At 42.9% G+C, this 20847-nt stretch overlaps 1 protein-coding gene across 2 annotated transcripts in view; it reads right to left on the reverse strand.

The window, feature by feature from the left end:
- LAMP2 (lysosomal associated membrane protein 2) overlaps window positions 1–13874 on the reverse strand; it is a 31526-nt gene extending 17652 nt beyond the window's left edge. The window contains exons 1-3 of one of the 2 annotated variants that reach the window (XM_006215896.4): window positions 13674–13874; window positions 3537–3655; window positions 2567–2780 (exon numbers count right to left, since the gene is read on the reverse strand). In XM_006215896.4, the coding sequence (XP_006215958.1) occupies window positions 2567–2780; window positions 3537–3655; window positions 13674–13737 (397 nt within the window). In that variant the 5' untranslated portion in view covers window positions 13738–13874. The remainder of the gene's footprint in view (window positions 1–2566; window positions 2781–3536; window positions 3656–13673) is intronic. The other variant, XM_006215897.4, reaches the window with a different exon arrangement.
- Between the last annotated feature and the right edge of the window lie 6973 nt (window positions 13875–20847).

Consider the following 20847-nt stretch of genomic DNA (forward strand, 5'->3'; position numbering starts at 1 on the left):
ACATAGTCAAATATAAGGCTATGCCCCAAATTCCCAAGAGTGATTTCCTCTCAGGAGGCAGGGAGGAAAATGGCTCTGGGGAGTGGGTACAAAGGAAACTGAGGGCATCTGTAAGGTTCTATTTCTTTAAATAAAAAGATGAGGCATTCAATAAATATATATATATATATACAGATATCAAAAAAGATGAGGCAACTATGGGAAAAATGGCATTAATTAGTTCTGGGTAATGGGTACATGTGTGGATCTATTATATTATTCTGTCCTTTTCTGTAATTTAATCATGAAAAAAGTTTTTTATAGAAAACAGCAGCTTCAAAGTCACTTCAATTATCAGATGCCTAAAAATAAAACACTAAATTATTTCAAAACCTGTCAACAGTCCATTTAAGGAAACCATTTTAAATCTCAAATATTACAGAGAAGTTAGTAATAAAATTGCATCTTCCCCTGTTAAAAAGGAGGGAGATACAGGTGTTACCATTTCAGAGCCCACAGTTTTTCAATCAAACCATTCAGATTAAACCTCATCTGCTTTTACTGCCACCCCCCTTGGTCCAGGTACTCGTTACATCATCCCCGGGTTCCTATAACAGCCTCTTAACACTGGCATCTCTGCCTGAAGTCTCCTCACTTACAAATTAATCCTGCAGAACATTCTTTATAAACTACTGTCTGCTCCTGAGATATCATTCTCCTGCTTTAAAACCTAAAATGGTTCCCCAGTGCCTATCCCATCAAGCTAAATGCCTTTCCTTGGCTTCCAAGGCCCCCTATAATTTAGACCCACTGCACCTAGCCAGCTTGATCTTCCTTCTACTACGCACACAGCCTCTGTTTTAATTGGGCAGCTCTCCAATTACTGCTGCACATACTATGCTTCCCCCTGCTGGAAATATTCTGCCCAAAATTCTCCGCTTACTCAAATTCTACCATTGGGTCTACTTTCAGCTCAGGTCCTTCTCACACCAAGCTTTCTCACTCCTCTGATGCACGCTGACCTCTGTTCCTCATCAGGACCACCTGTCTACAGGCATCCACAGATGGGCTCAGGGGCTATGTACCATATGCAAAGTTTACTCTGTATTTTGAGAGGGGGGTGTCTAGAGCTTTCCTCACATTGTCAGAAAAGACTTATGAACCCTCCACCCCCAAAACACAAACAACAACTTCACATTGATCTTAATGCTTTCCAATTTTTCCATATAGCTCAGGGAAACATCTTCACTTTGTCTCTCCAACTAGTTTTTAAGCTCCTTGAAAGTTAAAAGGGCATTTTTTTTCTTTTTTGGGGGCAGCAAGGGGGAGGTAATTAGGTCTAATTAATTAATTTATTTTTAATGGAGGTACTGGGGATGGAACCTACGACTTGTGCATGCTAAGCATGTGCTCTACCACAGAGATATACCTTCTCCCTCCAGGGGCAAATCTTAACACTAGTTCTGAAAGAAAATATAGGGCAGAAAGCTTAATATACAAGATAGCCAATAACACACTTGTTTTAGCTATCCTCTCAAACTAAGAGATCAGTAAAAGGAAAACTAGGATTTGTAAGAGGATCTAGGATTTGATTTTTCAAGTCTCGGTGACACCTGCCAAATTTTACATGAGCTCATTCACTACTGGGTCTTTAAAATATGATCTTTTGATATCCATAAATCCAAATGAGTCCCTCATCCCCCAGTTCAGGAAACTAAAGGCCAGCTACCTGTGAGTCTGGAGTCAGAATGAAATAGTAACTGTGAGAAATGCTAAGCTACTACAAACACCATGTTCATAATCCAATCTCAGTGGGGCGGGAAGAAAGGAGAGAATTATATCCCTAACAAAATTGAAACCTCCATTATCCATATCTCAAAATATTTTAATACACATTTCAGTTCCAGTAGTTAAAAGAATGGCATAATTGCCAATGCCTTCCCAAGTTCACTGTGATGTAAAACTGTTTCAAAATAGCAGCAAATGTCTACTTCAGCCATCTTACCTTTTTTCACTTTTCAGTCAAAATCCTATCTAAATGGTAAAAAAGATATGAAGATGAAGCATTTCTGCTGGTCTCAGGCTACTAAACTTGTACACATTTAAAACAGTTATTACTAAAGGATTTTCTCATTCATTCAATACTTGTTGAGTGCCCACTATTGGATGAAATAAATGATAATAAATAATAATCGTTAAGTGCATGGACCCTACAAGCTCAACAGACTGCTTCAAACACCAGCTCACCCACTTACTCGCTTGTGTGACTTTTGGGAAAGACATCAAATCTCATCAAGCCTCATTCCCTTTACCTGTAAAACTGAGATAATATCTACTTGCTGTTAAGGATTGAGATTCTGCTGGCAACATACTTAGGGTACCATCTGGTACAGAGTAAAGCACCTGGCAGTGACAGCCAATATCATCACTGTGCCAAACACTATGCTGTGCAAGAGGATACAAAGATATGACATCTCTATTCTAGTTAGGAAGATGGATGTGTAAAAAAGATGGTCTTTAAATGATTTACATTTTTATTATTAATAAAGAACAAGAGAACACAACACAATCCAATTCTTAAAGTTACCTTTTTCTTTAGCATCAGGAAATGTTGTGCTATCATTAGTGTTGTAGGAAAAGAAGATGCTGTCAATTGAATAAGCAGACAGCTCCTTTGTAAAATTCACAGTCCAGGAAAAACCGGATCCAAACTGCACAGCGATTTTGGGACCATTGTGGTCATCCCCACAGAAGCTTCCGTTATATGTGGCAGTACCATGGTCTGAAATGGTTACAGTTTTCTAAAAGAAAAAGAAGTTAGGGGGTAAGGCACAAACAGGCAGCAATGTGCACAAGCATTTCCACAGGGGATGCCACTTCAAGACTATTTCACTCACACACGCACACACACGCTGCCAGGCTGCCCTCTGTCTGCGCTGACCAGTCTCAGATTCTTCAACCACACACCAGTCCCTCTGAACAAATTTATGCACATCTAAAAGGAAAAGGAAAACTGGCCTGAACTTCTGTTAAGCTGATTCCTTTTCAATCAGGCTTTAAGCAGGCAGGACTTCAACCAAAAGAAAAACAGGTGAAAGGATTGAAAGATACACCCCCCAAAAAGGAGATTTTTCTTTTAATGGAGGTACTGAGGATTGAACCCAGGACCTCATGCATGCTAAGCATGCGCTCTACCACTGAGCTATGCACGCCCCCTCAAAGGAGATTTTTTAATGGCAAGCTATTTTTAACAAGGGCAAGCTTTGATGTTAGTACATGTTTAAAACATTATAGAAGTAGTTAGACCTGAAACACCAGTCTTCAGATTATATGCCCTTAACCAACTACAAATAAACTCCAAGGAACTGATGAATTAAAATACTCATTCCAACACTAAATAGAATACTTTTAGGTGTACATGTTAAAATAGCTTCACAGAATTTACATGTTAAGTCAGTTAACATATGAAATCTTATTTGTTTAAATGTATGGAAAAGGATGAAAAAGAGTAGAATTCAATTCCTACTATATAAAACTCAGAGAAAAAAAATACTTACAAAAGTTTTGTTTGTGGTCTCATAGCGTATTGTGAAATTCATCTGCCATTTTGCATAAAGGCAAGTGGCTTTTTCCGAATTGGTCAAATTAAGTTCCAATGCATAAGATGAGACAGCTCCTAGATTTAGTAAAAAGATTAAGGTTTTTAATTGTGCTATATGCCAGAAATTGACAAAGCATTGTAAACCGACTATAACTCAGTAAAGAAAGATGAAAAGATTAAGATTTTTAAATTGGACTACAATATAAACTAAAAACAAGCTCTGTCTACTACTGAAGTTCAACCGGCTCTAAAATGAAACAAAAGTATATTTAACACATATGGTATCTACCTTGGTGACTGGTTTGATCTTTTATCAGAATCCTGTTGATAAAAGTCACCTACCCCACCCCAAAGGAAGGGTTACTCAACCTAGGATGTTTAGGTAATGGCATGGACTGGTGCCATTTGCCTTCTACCTCCTAGTAATCATTTCCACACTCATCTGTGCCTTGCTAGTTTTGTTTTAGGCAATTATAGTTTACTTGTTAGGATTTTCATTTTTTAAGGTAAATGAGGTTAAGGGGAAGTTGTGGGAGGGGTGTTAAACTCCTGCTTCTCTGAAGTCAGCTGGTGGCATTTTCTCTGCAAAAAATATGAAAGATCTATTTCTGTGGTCTTGTTGCTTTAAATCCTGTCACAAGCTACATGACCTATGACACTCAGATGTCTTGACAAACAATTTTATTCTGACGTGAATTAGATGTGAGATAAATCTTTCTAAGCGTGTGTACCATGTGACCAAAGGAAGTGTTGTGAAGGCTATTAGAGCCATAAGCAAAAGGTTGATTTTTATAAATGCCACGTACATCATTTTTGTTTCATTTAAAAATCCAACTGATAGAATGGCTAATTAATCTTTTGAGATGGGCTGAAAGTCACTTCCTACATTCTCAACCTGCTCCCTCTCTCTTAGCAGACAAACTTTTCAGGGACAGAAAAGTCTTGGGACTTTTCAGCTAACTTGACTCTGATCTTCTACACTAGGTTAAGCACAGGGACATAACCTATTACACGGAAGAGCCCCAGGACTCAAAATACGATACAGCAGCAAACACAAGAGCAGCATAAATGACGAGCAGCCACCTGAGGATTTTCTCACTGCCTCACACCCCACCCAAGGGGTGAGCTGTTTCCTGTTAAGAGAGCTGTGTGTCCCTGAATGATATCTGAGCACTCCAGCGTCACCTACAAGCAGGGACATGCTACAGACTACAGAGAATCAAGTCCTAAGAGGAATACCAAGAAGGCATGCCTCAGCAACAGCTTTCAAGCCGTACACAAAAGCCGCCGTCATGCTCCGGAGAACCGGCTGCCTCGCCAGGCCTGAGTCTCATATGCTAGACGGAGCTCGTGGTGACTGACAGTGCCTGGATGTATCGGCCGAGGCTTGAAAGGGCCTTGGGAAGCCTCGGTAGGCTTTCCAGCCATTCTACCCCACATCTAAGTACCATGTAGAATAGAGCTGTCATCACTGGTCCCCGGCTACCCTGGAGCGGTGCTGAGATCTGCAGCTTATATTTTTTCTAATCAACCAGAGGCCTGCTTTCTGTATGCCATCCCTCTTGGTCTGGTCGAAGGGCCTTGGCTTTAACATATCCTCCTTGCATTCAAAGCATTCAAAACTATTAGAAAACACAGAGAGAAGCCTGGCAGGCATTAATCATTTCCCTTCCAAAGATACTAGAGTAACAGGAAGAAAACAGTGGAAAACAGGGAGAGTATCAGTGTGAGGTGGGGGGGGTCAGCTTCACGGAGCAGAAGGCACAGGCTGTGGTTCAAAGTCACCAGGACATTAAGTAGCACAGCCTACCTGCCAGCCTATAAATGAGGCCTGAGAAACGCCCTGAGGGCCCAGCACCTTCTGTTCTAGAGCCTTCCCAGCCCTTCTCCCTGTAAGAGCTAGGCCTTTTGGAGCTTCCTCCACTCCTCCATCTCCATCTGCGATTGCACAGAGACCACTTTTACTCAATGCCTATCACCTCAAATTCGACAATCCCAAAACTAAAATTCATTCTTTGACTTCCTCCAAACTGGTCCCCTCCGCAGCCTCAGTAGCTCTGAAGGACAGGCAGGCCTCGAACAGCCACTTGGGCTCACAAGGTTTTGGGAATTAGCTTCTACTTCATCCTCCTCGTGAAGTCCTATTGACTTTGTTCCTTCAAATTCCCTCTTAAACCTAGTCTTTGCCTTTTATTTCTACTCCCAATCCACCACCTCACCCTTAACTTACTACAGAGGCCTTCAGCCGCCCCTAGAGGTGCTGTCGGGTTAATGGTCCTCAAATACCTCTTCCTCTCAGGACACTTGCTTGTTCAAAACCTTTTCCTGGCTCCCAAATTCCCACATTAAATTTAAATTCCTGTGCCTGACTTTCAAAGTAATCCTTAATCTTTGTCCCACCCTATTCCTTCAACTTCTCTCAAGCCACACTCCCAGAACACACCCTTTAATCTGGTTAAACTTGTTCCACTGGACCCATTCCCAAGCTCTCATCAACCTCTACCCCAGGCTTCTCTTGTTCCTACGCTTGAAACTGGCTTTCTTCTATGACCTAAATGTTTGCCTCAGGAGGGATTTCACTCTTTTTGGCTGCCCCCAAATGTAAAACAGAACCCCCTACTCTGCCTTTTTTTTTTTAACAATTTCTGGCAGATATCAGCATCTGCTAGAACAGTTGAAAATGTTGGATATTTGCTTTCCCAGCCTCCCTTGAGGCAAGGACGGGCACTTGTGTTAGGCTCCATCTAATAAGGGCATCCACTCCAGATTTGGAACAGGGCAGCGAAATGGAGGCCGGGATGAGTTATCACCCTCAGGTGGAAGCAGCTACAGCAGGATCAGGCTCCCAGGCAACAAGGGCAGCAAGCTAGCGGCAGTGGCCAGGGGTGCAGGATACAGTTTACTGCTTGGCGGTGGTAGTGCAGTTCAGTAGTGAGATTTGGGGTATCAAACTAGGCTTTGCAATATATAGTTAAGAGCCCCGGTAATTCTGAGGTACCTAATGTACATTCTTTAATAAAGTAAAACTTTATTGATGTGTAACATACATACAGAAAAGTACACAGCATACATGTAAAAGGGAAAAATGCACAAAGTATACAAATCAAAGAATTTTCACAAAATGAACCGACTTACGTCAGGAAACAGAACACTCCAAGAACTCCCCAAAGTCCCCTTGTTCCCTCCTCCAGTTACTAATTCCCTTTCAAGGGCAGCCACCATCCTGACTCTAACAGTATAGATCAGTTTTGCCTGGTTTTCAACTTGATGTAAATGAAATCATTCACTATTCTCTTTTGTAGCTGGCTTCTTTCACTCAATATTACATCTGTGAGATTCATCCATGTTGCTGTGTGTGGTTGCAGTTTGTCATTTCTCACTGTCTGTATAGCCTTCTGTCAGTGGGTAAATACTGCACCACTTGTCTATGCTACTGCTGATGGACATTTGGATAGTTTCCAGTTTGGTTCTATTACAGATGGACTCATTGGTGAACACGTGTATGTGTGCTGGTTTGATATGTATCTAGGAGTGAAATTGTAGGCTCAAGGCGAGGAGGTCACAAGATGGGCCAACGTGGAAGTGACCACCTGTGCAGAGTTGCTGAAAGCTAGTATGTGTATTAAAAAAAATTAAAAAGTGGGGAAGGTCTCTTTACATGTGCTCATAGGTCAACACAGATGCCTGGGTTTCTTGGCACCAAATTTGAAGCCACTGGGAATACTGGCTGCCTTGAGATACGGGGTCATCTGTTTCCTGGGAATAGGACTGGGGAAGAGCGGGTATGCACATGTCCCAACATCTTTTTAATAAATTTCTTTTCTGCTTAAAATCAATGAGATTTTATTCCTGTTGCTTACAGTTAATGAGATGCCGTCCATTTTTCAGCAGCCATTTTCTCTATAAAGATCTCCTTGACTATAAAAGCCCTCAAGGAGCAGTCATAATGCATATCCCCATATATTTTCTACTATCCTGAATTATTCAGTTATTTTATGCCTGTAAATCCTGTCTCCCCTATTATCAGAAGCTCCAAGACAAGTTTTCAACTGTCACTTCGCAACAAACTGATGTGCCATGGTAAATTACAGCATACAGGAAGTAATCTGTTAACTAATAAAAAACAGTGCCAAAGCCTGTGAATGAATGATATACATGGATATATTCAAGATTCCATTTTGATAAGGTCTCTGCCACTCATTTGAATTCCAATACGCTGTTAGACAGCTGATCTTATCTATGCCACAGGCCCTAGGAGTGTGTCTTTTATATGAATGTCATCTATCACGGATGTCATGGTGGGGGGAGACCAGGTCTGTTACTTTCATCTATCTCCTATCGTTCCTAGTAGCGCTGAATACATATTAGATTCTCAATAAATGCTGGTTGATTATATCAAGGTGGAAATACCATGCAAGGACCTGGAACACAGCTTAATGTAATTACAGGAAGTCCAGCCTTTAGCTCTTCCAAATCATGAACCTAACCTATCAGTCTTCTGGATACTCCCTCAATCCCCACGTCAGTTTTTCTCCTCAATAAATTTTGACATGGATTTCAAGCTAGGAATAATGCTTCTCACATAAGGTAAGTTTATAGTTGAAACATTAACACTTTGGTAAAAAATCTTCAGCAAATCATTCCCATCCTTATTGCTGTTTGATTTTAGAACAGCCAAACCATTTTTGTTTAAAAGGCTTTATGACATTAAAAAACCACAGCTGAGTATATCTTAGAATGTGTAATTACTGAGCTGAGGGTTTATTCTCCAAAGAAAACAGGCAAAATCAACTTTCTCAAATTCAAATATCCTCTTAATAGTGTTTCCAAAGAGATCATTCACAGGTTCTTTTAGAACTCAGGACTCCAAGCATAAGACACTACGAAAAGTGACAAGGTTTAAAAGAAAAAAGTGGCTAGGTTTTTACAAGTCTACTTGACCCCAAGTATAGTTGAAAAATACACATTTGTAAACAAGATGGGGGTGGAGTGGGAAGATAATACTAGTGGTAAAACAAAACCAGTGAAAAACAGACAATGATCTAAGAGGCAATATAATGAGGCGATTAAGAACCCCATCACTGGAGTTAAAGAACCAGAATTCAAATTGGACAGTCCAATTTACCAGCTGTGAGACCCTGGGCAAGTTAACCTCGCTAAGAACTGTAGTGTTTCTCTCTAATACATCCTTCAAAAGCATGTAAGCCCTTCAGAGCTAAGAGAACTTTGCCAGACAAATTAGAGATTCCAGCTTAAAAATTTCCCTTCTAGTAAACATAGCATTTAAAGGGATGCTTCCCAAATTTTAGGTATGCCTACTTTTATCACAATGAGTTATGGACTCCTGTCCTCAAACTCATCAATTCAGAATGGGTCTTTAAAAAAAAACAGACATAGGCTTACAATTACCTATTCACTTTCTTCTCAATTCATAGGTTATGTCAAATTGTTCCCCATTTACAATTCCTAATATAAGTACAATTACTGCATTCAGCTGCTGATACTCTTAATTTCTGGCAAATCTCTATAAAAAGAAATAATATGAGTTTAAGCTAGAAATAATTTTTTAAGGTCAGAGAGTGGGTAAGGAAGTAAGATTCAACACCATTCAACTAATGGAAAGTGCTTATTGCTGAGTGGAGTTTGGCAGACCTCCAGAATTCTTTTGCAATGCACAGCAGGATACCAACAAGTACTTATAAAGTACATTTTTGGATCTGAGGAGATCTCTGATCACTTTAATCTGAAATTATGATCGGAATGCTTTAGTCACTTCAGGAAGAAGGGCAGTCTTCCCGTACCAAGTTACCACTGAAGTCGGCTATAATGCTGTAAAACAATCCTTGATCACAAATTCCACCCAAGGATATAGGGAGAGAAAGCTGCACTCATGAGAAATATCTGAATATCTATAAATCCTATCAGATATGATTACCAGCGACCAATGGATGAATAATAAATAAGCCTGTCCTTTCAAGAATCTCTATTAAAACTAGAATAATTTCAGCAGAACCTTGAAATCAAAGTTATTAGTGGTAAGGCTACAGAAAAATCTCAATGATTACTTTTTTACTTTTCAATCACCTCCAAAAGAAGAGAGACTGGCTCTTTGTGAATGAAAACCTTATTCTCCTTCTGAGCTCCTTCACAGTTCTCCATGCAAACCTTCACTACTATGTAGGTATATGTGAAAGGGTACAGGTAAGATATTAGCATTATCATATGGGATTATACTTTAATAAATTGGTTTATACTTATGTGTGCTGCGTAGCACTGATCTTGAAGTTCTCAATCCAAAAACACACACACAAACAAAAAAAAAAAACCTTGTAAAATGTAATTTAAGGTTCAGAGAATAAAAAGACCAAGTTGGTCTGGTTCACTGTCAAATCCGCAGTGCCCACCAATGACTACCCTCAAAATTTTTACTAAGAGTTAACCGTGTACTACCAGGGCCTGGACTAGGCAGGCAATGGGAAACAACAATACATAAGACAGTCTTCACTCCCAGAGACTAACACCAGAGGGGAGACTTGACCAGTACCAGGAAAAAAAAAAGTGAAATATACACTAGCCTAATAACCTGAGTTTGGGAAAGACAAGATTTACTCCTATTCCTCCGGATAAGTCATCTGGCTGGCCTCCTTCCAACACTTAGGTCTCTGCTCAAACACCCTACAATGAAGGCCTTCTGACCACAAAATGTAAAGGAGGGCCCCCTCCCACTCCTATCATCTCCCTTTTCTTCTTTCTCATTACCTGCTTCATTCTTCCCCCAGTGCTTATCACTATCTGAAACTGTATCATTTACCTGCTGGGCAGTATTCCTCCACTAAAATGTAAGCACCCTGAGAGCAGGGACCTTATCTGTCTCATCTAGTGTTCCATCCATCCCTTTCACCTAGAGGCTGGTATACAACAGTCATTCCATAAACACTGTGGGAAGGAGGGACTCCTACTAGTGAAGTACACACTCAGGACACTTACCTTTTTCCCACCCAGAAAAGCCTCAACCTTATAAAAACCAGAAGTCAGACTAGTTACAGGAATCAACAACCACGGAATTCTGAAATCTGTGATGTCCCAAAGGGAACATAAGCAAGAATGCTTCTCATCCACTGCTCTCTTTACACTGCCTCCCTATAGTGTTTCTTCAGAAAGCTCTCTATTCAGTTATAATTCATTCAAATAAATACCAGCAAAATTTAATCTCTGTGAAAAAGACAGAGACTCTCAGAATTCTTTCCTATACTTACTCTAAAGCAGCTCTTCTTTAAAAGTTACCTGTTGGAGCTGGGACAGTTAAGCTACAAAGTGAAATTGGCTCAGCTGGAGCACTAACCCTAATGAGACTATAAATTCAGGAACAGAGCCTCCTTCCCCCGTCCCCTCTGCATTAAATTCATAGCAGGTACTTCACAAATATTTGTTTTCAAAAAACTATACTTGGTATCCATTTTAATAAAAGTAACCTGCAAAACCCAGCAAGCAACTTAAGAATTGCTACATTTCTTTTTTAATCAAGGTACTGGGGATTGAACCCAGGATCTCCTGCATGCTAAGGCACTCTACCACTGTGCTATATCCTCCCCCAAAGAACTGCTAAAATCTTAAGAAAAAAAAAAACACAGGAGTTTGAGCTCCACACTGAACCAACAGCTGGCAGAAAAAGCAGCTGTAGAGAAAAGGGGGTTTCATTTTCATCCTGGTACCTTTGAAAAAGCCGACCTAGGTACATTTTTAACTTCTACTTCTCCAAATCCTGTTCTGGACTTGAAAATGGAGGGAATCAATCTTGGAATTCTTCCAAGAGGATGAATCTAGTTAGTCCCAATCAATAAATGGCAAACTAGCAGATGAGCTGATGATAGGTTCTTTTATGTGCTTCTTTTTGCCTGTTTATTTTCTGCAATGAGCAAGCAATGCTTTTGTAAAAACAAAACAAAACAAAGCTTTCATTAAAAAACAAAAAAAATTGACATGAAAGGCAACAAGTAGGACAATGATTTTTTTTCACTTTCTCTAAACAGTAAGTGTTGTGTTTGTGCAGATCCAATTGGCACTGAACTACTGATTAACAGATGCCTTGGTCAGATGTGTTCTAGTCACTGATAAGGTGCTTTTCGTTGTAAACAATCCTCTCTTAGGGTCGTTTGGCCCTCAGCGAGTGCTTCACAGGGGAGTGAAGGCTTCGAATTGTTCAAGCAAAGCCTCCGTGGCCCCCTTTCAGAAGGGCTTCGGAAGAGATTCCTGCACCCTGCACCGTGTGCACAGCGAGACTCGCAAATGTTTTGGCGTTAGGACCTATTTACTCTCTTATCCACTGAGGACCTCAAAGAGCTGTGGTTTATGTGAGTTACATCTACTGGTATTTGCAGTATCAGAAATTAAAGCTGAGAAATGAATAAAACACATCAGAGCCATCAGAGTGGTGATGTCATCACACACTTCTGCAGCCTCTGGAAAACTCCACTGTACTGATAAAAGGATGAGAGTGAAAAAGACAATGTCTTAATGTTATTCCAAAAATAGTTTTGATATGACAGACACCCCCCACCCCGCCCAGAAATGATCCTTAAGAATCACTAGATCATCAAGATCCCTTCCAATGCTATGGCTCTGAGGCAGGTTTTCTCAACTTTGGCACTTACTGACATTTTGAGGTGGATAATTCTTTATTTGGGGCGGGGTGCTGTCCTGTGAACAGTAGGGCGTTTACAGAGGCACACCTGGCCTCTTCCCACTAGATGCCAAAAGCAATCTCCAACTGTGACAACCCAAAATCTGTCCAAATAGTGCCAAATATTGAGAATCCCCCATTCCAGGGTGTTGATTTGATTCGACTGAAATGTGAATTACACAATGTGTACCTCTCACTGCCTTCTCATCAGGCCCCTAACGTATCTATTTCCTCTCCACTCCCATCTAGGTGTGCTCCTCCTGTGCTCTTACTAGGTCACAAACAAGAGTCTGGTAGCAACAAGCACAGGATTTATCAGGTCAGGAAGAGACATTCTGGCCAAAGTTCACCTTTCAGGCATAAAAGGCCTCAGGGATCCAATGCTTGGGGATGGGAGGTAGGGCACACATAGCACCACCAGCCAACCTTCATCCAGCCATTCTTAGGACCTGGTAACAACCCAATCCTTAGGAAGTTACCTACCCTCCTCCCCTGAAAACGAGGTAATGGAGGTAACAGGCTAGTCGTGTGAGAGGAAAGAAGAAAAGGAGCTTCTGAAGGAAAGCCAAGAGGCAGTATACGAGTCTCAGATACACCACCCCTGAAACCTCAACCTCTGGGGACTTTTTCGTCAGTGTCGAGCTGGGAGGAAGTAACAAAACTGATAGAAAACCGACGTCCTCAGCACCTCCAAGCCAGATATTCACACCCCACCAAAGTTCCTACTCATCCCTTTAGTCTCCAGAGGTTGGGTCCAAGTTCTTTCTCCTGGAAACTGCCCCAGCCACCTTAGATCCCTTCCCCCTCAAAATTCCAAGTACCAAACTCAAATCCAGTATCGTTCCTCACCCTTCCTCCACAGCCACAAATCTGCACACCACCCCCACCCAACCCTCTCACTGCCCCTCAGACTGTACTCATATCTGCTGCTCCCCTCCCCCAAGCTTCTCCACGCAGGCAGTCTCTTCCCTCCCCAGTTTTCTCTCCCGCCCCGTAGTTTTCCACCATCTTCAAAACTCTTCCCTGATCCTAGGACTAGGACCCTCCTAATTGTATGTGCCACCCTGGAATCTGCACGTACCGTCCCCTTCTACTCTCATCACTCCTAAGCATCTCCCCCCAGTTACTTTCTACCCCGATCTACTCCACTCCTCGCTCTTCCTTACCTACTCCCTGGGCGTCCACCCCCCTTACTTGCCCCTTCCTACTCTCATGGGCCCTTCTCCCCCCGCCATCCCTCGGTCAGGCCTTCTCTAGGTCACTGCTCGTCCCTCGGGCCAAGCGCCAACGCCCAGTGTCAGTCGTTCAGCCTCTCAACCCCCTCCCCCTGGACCAGTCTTTCAGGTTGTGGCCTCTGAACTGTGCGCCCCGGGCCCAAACGGAGGGACTAAGCAGGAGGGCCCGACAACTCACCCAGGACGAGGCAGAGCAGAAAAAGCCCGGAGCCCGGAGCCGGGGAGAGGCGGAAGCACACCATGATACCGCAGAGCAGGCGGCGGCCGCGACGCGAGCAGCGACACCGGGGAAAAGGCTCGCGGGAACCGGAGTCAGAACGCCGCTGACCACCAACCACAACGCTGCAAAAGCCAGGACTCGGCGCTTCTGCACGGGTCATAAGACCAGGGGCGGGGCTCTTTCTTACCTTCAGCCAATCTCCGCGTTTGAAAGCGGCCAGAGGGGTGGTGATGCAGGGCCCGGTGGGCGGGGCGACCACGCCCTGGCTTTTTGGTTCACAATCATTCCTACGCTCCTAAGAGATGTACGCGGACGGCCTTTTCTGAAGCAAAAGAGAGAGGATGAACTTTTGAAGGTGGGTAGGTAGTGGAGATCATTTCAGTTCCGACTCCTCGAGGAAGAAAATACTTTGGCCGGAGTAAAAACGGTTGCTAGGCATCGCCACGTAATACCTACAGAAATAAAACATGATTAGATTCTCCAAACACTGTAGTTGGCCGTGCAGTTCATGCCATTAAATGGACAAGGGAGCTAGAGGGTAATATGGAGTTACTGAACGCCAGAGCAGGGCTTGGCCTTGAAATTCACTAGTTACAACACCCTATTTTTCAGATGGAGAAATTGAACTCAGAAAGAGGAAGAGTCTTCTTTAAATACAGAAAGAAACAAAATGAGGAAGAGAGAAATAAAATAGGACGGGGGAGGGGGGGGGACAAAAGATCATCCCTTTTCCTGCTACCCAGAGAGAGAGAACACTGTTATCTATGTATCCATTTCAGTTGTTTTTCCTTTCCCTATACACTTGTAAATATTCTTTAATTAGAGTTCATACTAAATATGCTATTTGGTATCGTTGACGGTTGAACAGATGAAACCTAAAATACTCAACAAATGAAAGCATTCAAAAATGAAAAATCTCAAATTGGGATAAAGCACTGATTCTCAAATGTTTCCAATAGAATCATCTGGGGATTTTTAATAACATAGAATCCTCAACCTCATTCCCCAGAGATTCTGAAACAATAGGTCTATGGCAGTCCTTGGAATCTGTTTTTTTTTTTTAAACAAGCACCGCAAGTGATTCTGATCTTTATGATCCCTGGACTACACTTTGAGAAAAACTAAAATAGAGCTTCTAAATCATCTAGTCCAGGAGATCTTAACCTGGTGTCAGTAGATGAACTGGGGGCCCGGGATGGGGGAGGGGGTACAGTTTGTGAATCCCAAGAAATTACATGCAAAATTTATGTATTTGTATTTTTCTGGGGAAATTTATATAGCTTTTCCTAGCTCTTAAATGGGACCTGTGACTCCTCACCCTAACACCCTCCCTGGCTCAAATATTAAGACCCACTGATCTACCCCCACTATCATCTGCTTTAATGTGATTAATTCCTGAAAGTGAAAACACTTAGCAATGAATGTGTTCTGTCACAGATGAAACTGAGTCATGAGCAAGTGACTTGCTCTACGAGGGACTAACATACACTGCAGGATTAGGCATGGCCTTTAGCAAAACAAGGAAACAAGGTCATTTGTCTGCCTCACTATCCATGAGGCTTGACAGGAGCTATGTCCTGGAGAATCCATGATTGAGTTCAGCACTCAGGAGTTGCCCCCCCAGTTTCTTACTGAAAGGACTCTGTCCCTTCTCCCTCAATTGTAAACTGCATAACTTTAATGTTCAGTGAAACCCTAAGTTCTAGAAGAAGAGACAAAAATGCATAGTGGAAAGATGGGCCATCACAAGAGTTGGGCAGAAAATACTGCTTACTGGCAGCGTGACCTTGGGCAAGTCACTTTGAGCTCTGTTTCTTTATCTATAAAATCACCTAGTATGACTAGAGCTGTTTCTTAATTCTGGCTGCACATTGGGATCACTTGTAGGGCACTGAAACTAGAGATGCCCCTTGGTGCCACCCCTTGAGAGTCTGATTCAGTTGGATGGAGTGGGGCCTTGGCATTGGAGTTTTCTCAGCACTCCCCAGGGCAGTATTAATGGGCCAGAGGTGATCTCGAAGGTGGCCCCAGCTTTACAGTTCGAGGATTCTATAAAAGTAAATGCATATTTGCTTAAAATAGAAGGAAACAAAGTGGTTCCAATTAGTCAAATACCCCATTTAACAAATTGTTGTCCTTAAGTTCTTGCAGAGGTCATCAAATGAAAAAACAGAACACAGTGAGGTAACAGCAGCCTTATAAGCTAAATGCCACCCCCCCCACCGTCACTGCCTTTTTCCCTGACAAAAACAAAGGCTGGTTTAACCTCCAAAACCTCGTTCTGTCTCCTAAAGGACTGTGTCCCAGTCAAGGTAAGTAAATGGGTTATTTTGTCAGAAGTAATAGGCAAAAAATTTTCAAATCTTAGTTTGTTCTGAGCTTCCAAATTCAAAATTGTTTTATGTTCCACCCCTACAAACACTGCGAGAACTACTCCCTTTCGTCGGCACCGTCTCCATCCGTCCCGCCCAGTCCAAGGAACTTGCCCCAGGCTCTTCTTTCGGAGACACAGATGGGGCTGTGGGACTGGGCGCTGTGTGTGGGGAACTCTGTAAGATCCCCTGGGATCTGAGCTTCACATCTGTGGACTGGGTTGTTGATCCTGCTGTAAACCGAGTGCTTTTACTGCTTCCTGTCCTTCAGTACCTCCTACCTCCCCTCTGTGCAAGACCCCTCAGCCCCCACCCCAGCCTCCTACCGCCCTAGGTAGGTTATGACTCTTCTGAGGAGCTTGGAGAGCTCAGGACTTTTTGGCCAGGGAGCCGGGAGTCACTGGCAAACACGTCCTTAAATGTGAATACGCTGAGTGGTAAATGATAGACAATAAAATATATGGGTCAGAGAAAGGAAATGGAAATAAAGATACAGATTTAGAATGGAAAAAGGATAAATGCACATCAAATAAGCGAATGAAGTATATTAGTGTCACCTACCAGCCATCTCTCAACTGAAGAAAAACTCACAGCCTCAAAGTTGTGAGTTCTGTTTTTTTCAGGGACCTTACTGAGGAACTCATCCAAAGAGGTCAGGGACGAGCCAGGATAAATGGGAGTTTTCACTGGAAAAAAATCCCGTAGTTGAACATCAACAGATAATTGCTAATCAAAAAAAAAAGACATCTCTGGTTAAAGATTTTAGTGTTTTTCTGTGTATGGAAAGATGCAAGAAGCTCTACTAGTTGAAATTACTCATCAGATATGCATCTTAACCACCTAGGGCCAGTGTCCTGTTTTTCTCCATCCTGAGTCCCCTCAGGCTCACTGTCAGGGCAGCGGCAGTGGCTGAAGGCTTGATGTTGGGGGTGGGCAACATTCTTTGTTTACTGAAATGGCAGGCAGCATTTTTTTGTCTGCACATCATACAGTTGTGCAAAAAGTGTTGCCTACACTCCTTTTTGCGTTCTCCCTCTAGCATGGCCCCCTTTTCCGGGTAAGCCTCCAACCTGTGACAGTGTGGTCATCACTCAGCCCCAGCAGAGAAGTCACAGTGGGCCCAAAGGCTGAGCTAGAGCACACTGGGTGGATGGAAACACGCCCTTGGGAGTTACTTGTCTTCCCCAGCAGGAGTCTTCTGGACCTCCCCTTAGAGGACCTGGTCGAATCTGCTAGCAGTTCTCAACTTGGGGCTTGTGTGAAAACCACCAAAAAGGCTTTTGAAAACACAGATGACTGGGCCCCACTATGGAGTTTGCGCAAGTCTGGGGTGGGGTGTGAGCATTGCATTTCTGGCAACTTCCCAGATGATCCTGATCTTTGCTGTTTTGAGTAAAGAGGCCCCAAACCGGGTGACCCATCCTCTGGGGAACGGGACTAAGAGGTGGGGGAGAGAGGACTTTCATTAACTTCCGCAGTATTTCAATTTTTACGGCAAGTGAATTGTTTGTGTAATAATGTTTTTAAATGAATGAATGCAAATCAATTTTTTAAAAATCAAATAATTTTTAAAAGTATAAAATCTAAAGGAAATACACTTTCCCCTACCCTGGACCACAGTCCCACTCCTCAAAGTAATAACTGGTAAAGGTCTCTTTTTTTAAACTCTCATGAAAAAATTATGCATGTACCTGCAGATACATTTATATTCTGGTTTTAATTAGAGAAATACAAGCATGCTCTACAGATGGTTTAGTGGTTTGCTGTTCGAGATATGTATCTTGAAGATGGTCCTTAAAAGTCATATAGCTTTACCTCATCCTTCTGAATAGCTGCATAACCTTTAATTGTGTAGCTGTACCATAATTTATAAAAATACCAGTGATCTAAAACCCCTCCGCCCAAAACAAATCCCTAGCTCTGTCTGCAGCATCGCCCTGTGGTTAACACAGGAACTGCATCACAAAACAACACCATTTATGTAAACAAATTTTAATAAATCATTTAGATTTATGTGGCCCTTTTGAAAAGTGGAAAGGTGCCACAAGAAAAGCATCACTGGTGTGGCTGGAGCAGAGTGGAGTCTGGCCGCTGTGATGCTGAAGTGGATTTCTGGAACCCACTCAGCCATCAGATTGTCATGTAACCTGGGGAAAGTCATTTCATGCTCTGTGTGCATCCTCTCCACACACAGATGAAGACGATTCTGGCCCCTGCTGCTCACTACTGGTCATTTGCGTGACCGCTGGACCTCAGCCCCCTCATCCATAAGATGGAGATGAGAATAGTACCCATCACTTAGGATTATTGTGAGGATTAAATGAGATATGGGGAAAGCGCTGATGCGTCGTGAGCGCTCGACAAGCACTCCCGTTACTGTTAGTAGTAGTAGTGATCGTAGCGTTCCCTTCTGCCCGCCAGTGCATCAGAGACCTCAGAGGTTTTCACTGGTGCTCACTGATTAAGGGAGGGCCACGGAGAGCCTTCAGATTTTAAAATTCTTTCTGTATAAATGTGTATATATCCAATGAAGAACAATTGTAAAACATGGCTAAACACAGAGAGGAAAATTAAAATAACCTATAGTCTAAGGGAAGGGCATAGCTCAAGGGGTAGAGTGCATGCTTAGCACGCATGAGGTCCTGGGTTCAATCCCCAGCACCTCCTCTAAAAATAGATAAGCCTAATTACCTCCCCCTCCACCAAAATAAAATAATTAAATAATATACTAAATAAAGCATTTTTAAACATAATAAAAATTAAAAACAATAAAATAACCTGTGGTCCTACTTCTGCCCAGAACATTCCTTCTCCTCCCACCTCCTCCAGCAGGCTGGCTCCTGATTCTCTTTCAGGTGACATGACTTCCTCTCAAGAAATCTCCTTTAACTGAATTAGGCTGAATTAATGGGCTTTCACCAGTGTGCGCCCCTGGTACCCCGGACTCTCCTCCTCACGGCGTTCATCACTCTGTAATTGTCTGTGCAGCAGCCCAGACCCCAGAGTAGCCCGTGAGCTTCTTTAGGGCAGAGAACATGGCCATTTTTTTCACTAATCTACACTCATAGTTAAGTGCTCAGTAAATGTTTATTGAATCCACAAATGAATGGCAGATCTAAGAATAGGTTCTTGGTTTTTGGAGATCATATGACCTAACTGCTGAGCTGGCGGAATGGTCTCCCTGGCAGCCTATTCCCCAGGTGTTTTCCATCTGTGTCACATCAGGGAAAGTGGTAGAATGTGTGCCTCTCTCCACTACACTAGTCAGCTGACCACTGCCTAACGTCTAACTTCCACTTCTGTGGCTTCCTCACTTTCTCCTGGTCTACATGTCCCTCTTTCGCTCTCTTTCTTTTTGAGTCTCAATCTCTCTCTCTCTCTCTCTCTCACACACACATACACACACACAGTCTTGCATGCCAGCATTACTCACCTTTTCACTGGAATCTCCATATCCTCTTTCAACTCAATAGATTATGAAGGAGAGTGATCCCAGGACATTAGGACCCATGAAGCCATGAGACAATTGTCACTGAGGAAATGTCCCATCCTTCCCTCCATTTGCAGTAAGAGTTCGGAGGGCCAGGTTCAAATTCAGAAATTCTTACCTCCTCTTAATGACACTGTTGATGAGAACAATAACCTGGTGCTTCAAGTGTCACTGAGAAGGCTGCAGCCTGCTCTTTGGCTTAAGATGGCAGCCACCTACCTCAGACTCCTGATGTGACGTGAGGGACACTGAAAATCCAAAGAGCTCTTGTCTGATTCAACCCTTTCATTTTGCCCAGAGAGGCCAAGTTACTTGGCCAAGTAGGCATCAGAGCTGGGACTAGAACTCTTACCTCTATATTTCTGCCCTGGTGCTCTATTCTCAGTTGACTCAAACCCTGTGTTCTAAAAGGCCCCGTTCATGAAAGCTTCATGTCAGTGAGAAAAGCCAGGGAAACACTCAGGGTCCAGTTCTGGTACAGAACTGATTACATGGAGACCTTAGCACCCTTATGAACTGAAATGTGTAAGTTTCCTAGCAACGTCACTCTTCCAGATGTTGTTTATTCCCTTTTCCAGCTGACTCCTCACAAAAGTCCTTGCTGGCTTTATAGCAGGCTTTAAGGAAGACAGTGCATCTATCTGGCCAACCCCTCCATGAGGGATTTAATAGAGGTAAAAAAAAAAACCCACTTCACTTGATTCCATCTCTTCCTTTCCGTCCATATTTCCCCACCCTTGCTCCCCAGACACAGTGATTTCTGAGAGCCAGGGTGGCTTCCAGGGGTAGACACACCCACGTGGAGACCCGTGAACCAGGATGGAGACACCAACCATCCAGATAAAACCTAGGTGATGGATGTCCCAGGGGCCCACTGAGGGTCTCGCATTCGGCCGCATCCAGCACCGGGTACACACCTAACAGTCACTCACTCTCCTCAGCATAAAACCCAGGAAAGCTGGTTTCTGATCCCAGTTTGGCCACTCCTCACTCTGTGGCCTGTTCAGGCCACTGACTCTCTTTAGCCACTTAATCACACTTTCCTCTACTGTCGAAGGCTTTGAACTACATCAGTCTTTCTCAAAGTGTGTCCCATAGGGTCCCTGGGCTCAGGGGAGGGTTCTCAGAGCACGTGAGGAAGAGATTCCGTGGGTAGGTCATCCTGCCTTTCATGCCACACCAACCAGAATGGCTCTAGTTTTCTCTGTTTTAGATTGTGGGGTTTTGTGTGACATTTTGTTTGAATAAGGAGCTCTGTGGCTAAAAAATG

The sequence above is a fragment of the Vicugna pacos genome, chromosome X (assembly GCF_048564905.1).
Source record: "Vicugna pacos chromosome X, VicPac4, whole genome shotgun sequence".
NCBI classification, from domain to species: Eukaryota; Metazoa; Chordata; class Mammalia; order Artiodactyla; family Camelidae; genus Vicugna; species Vicugna pacos.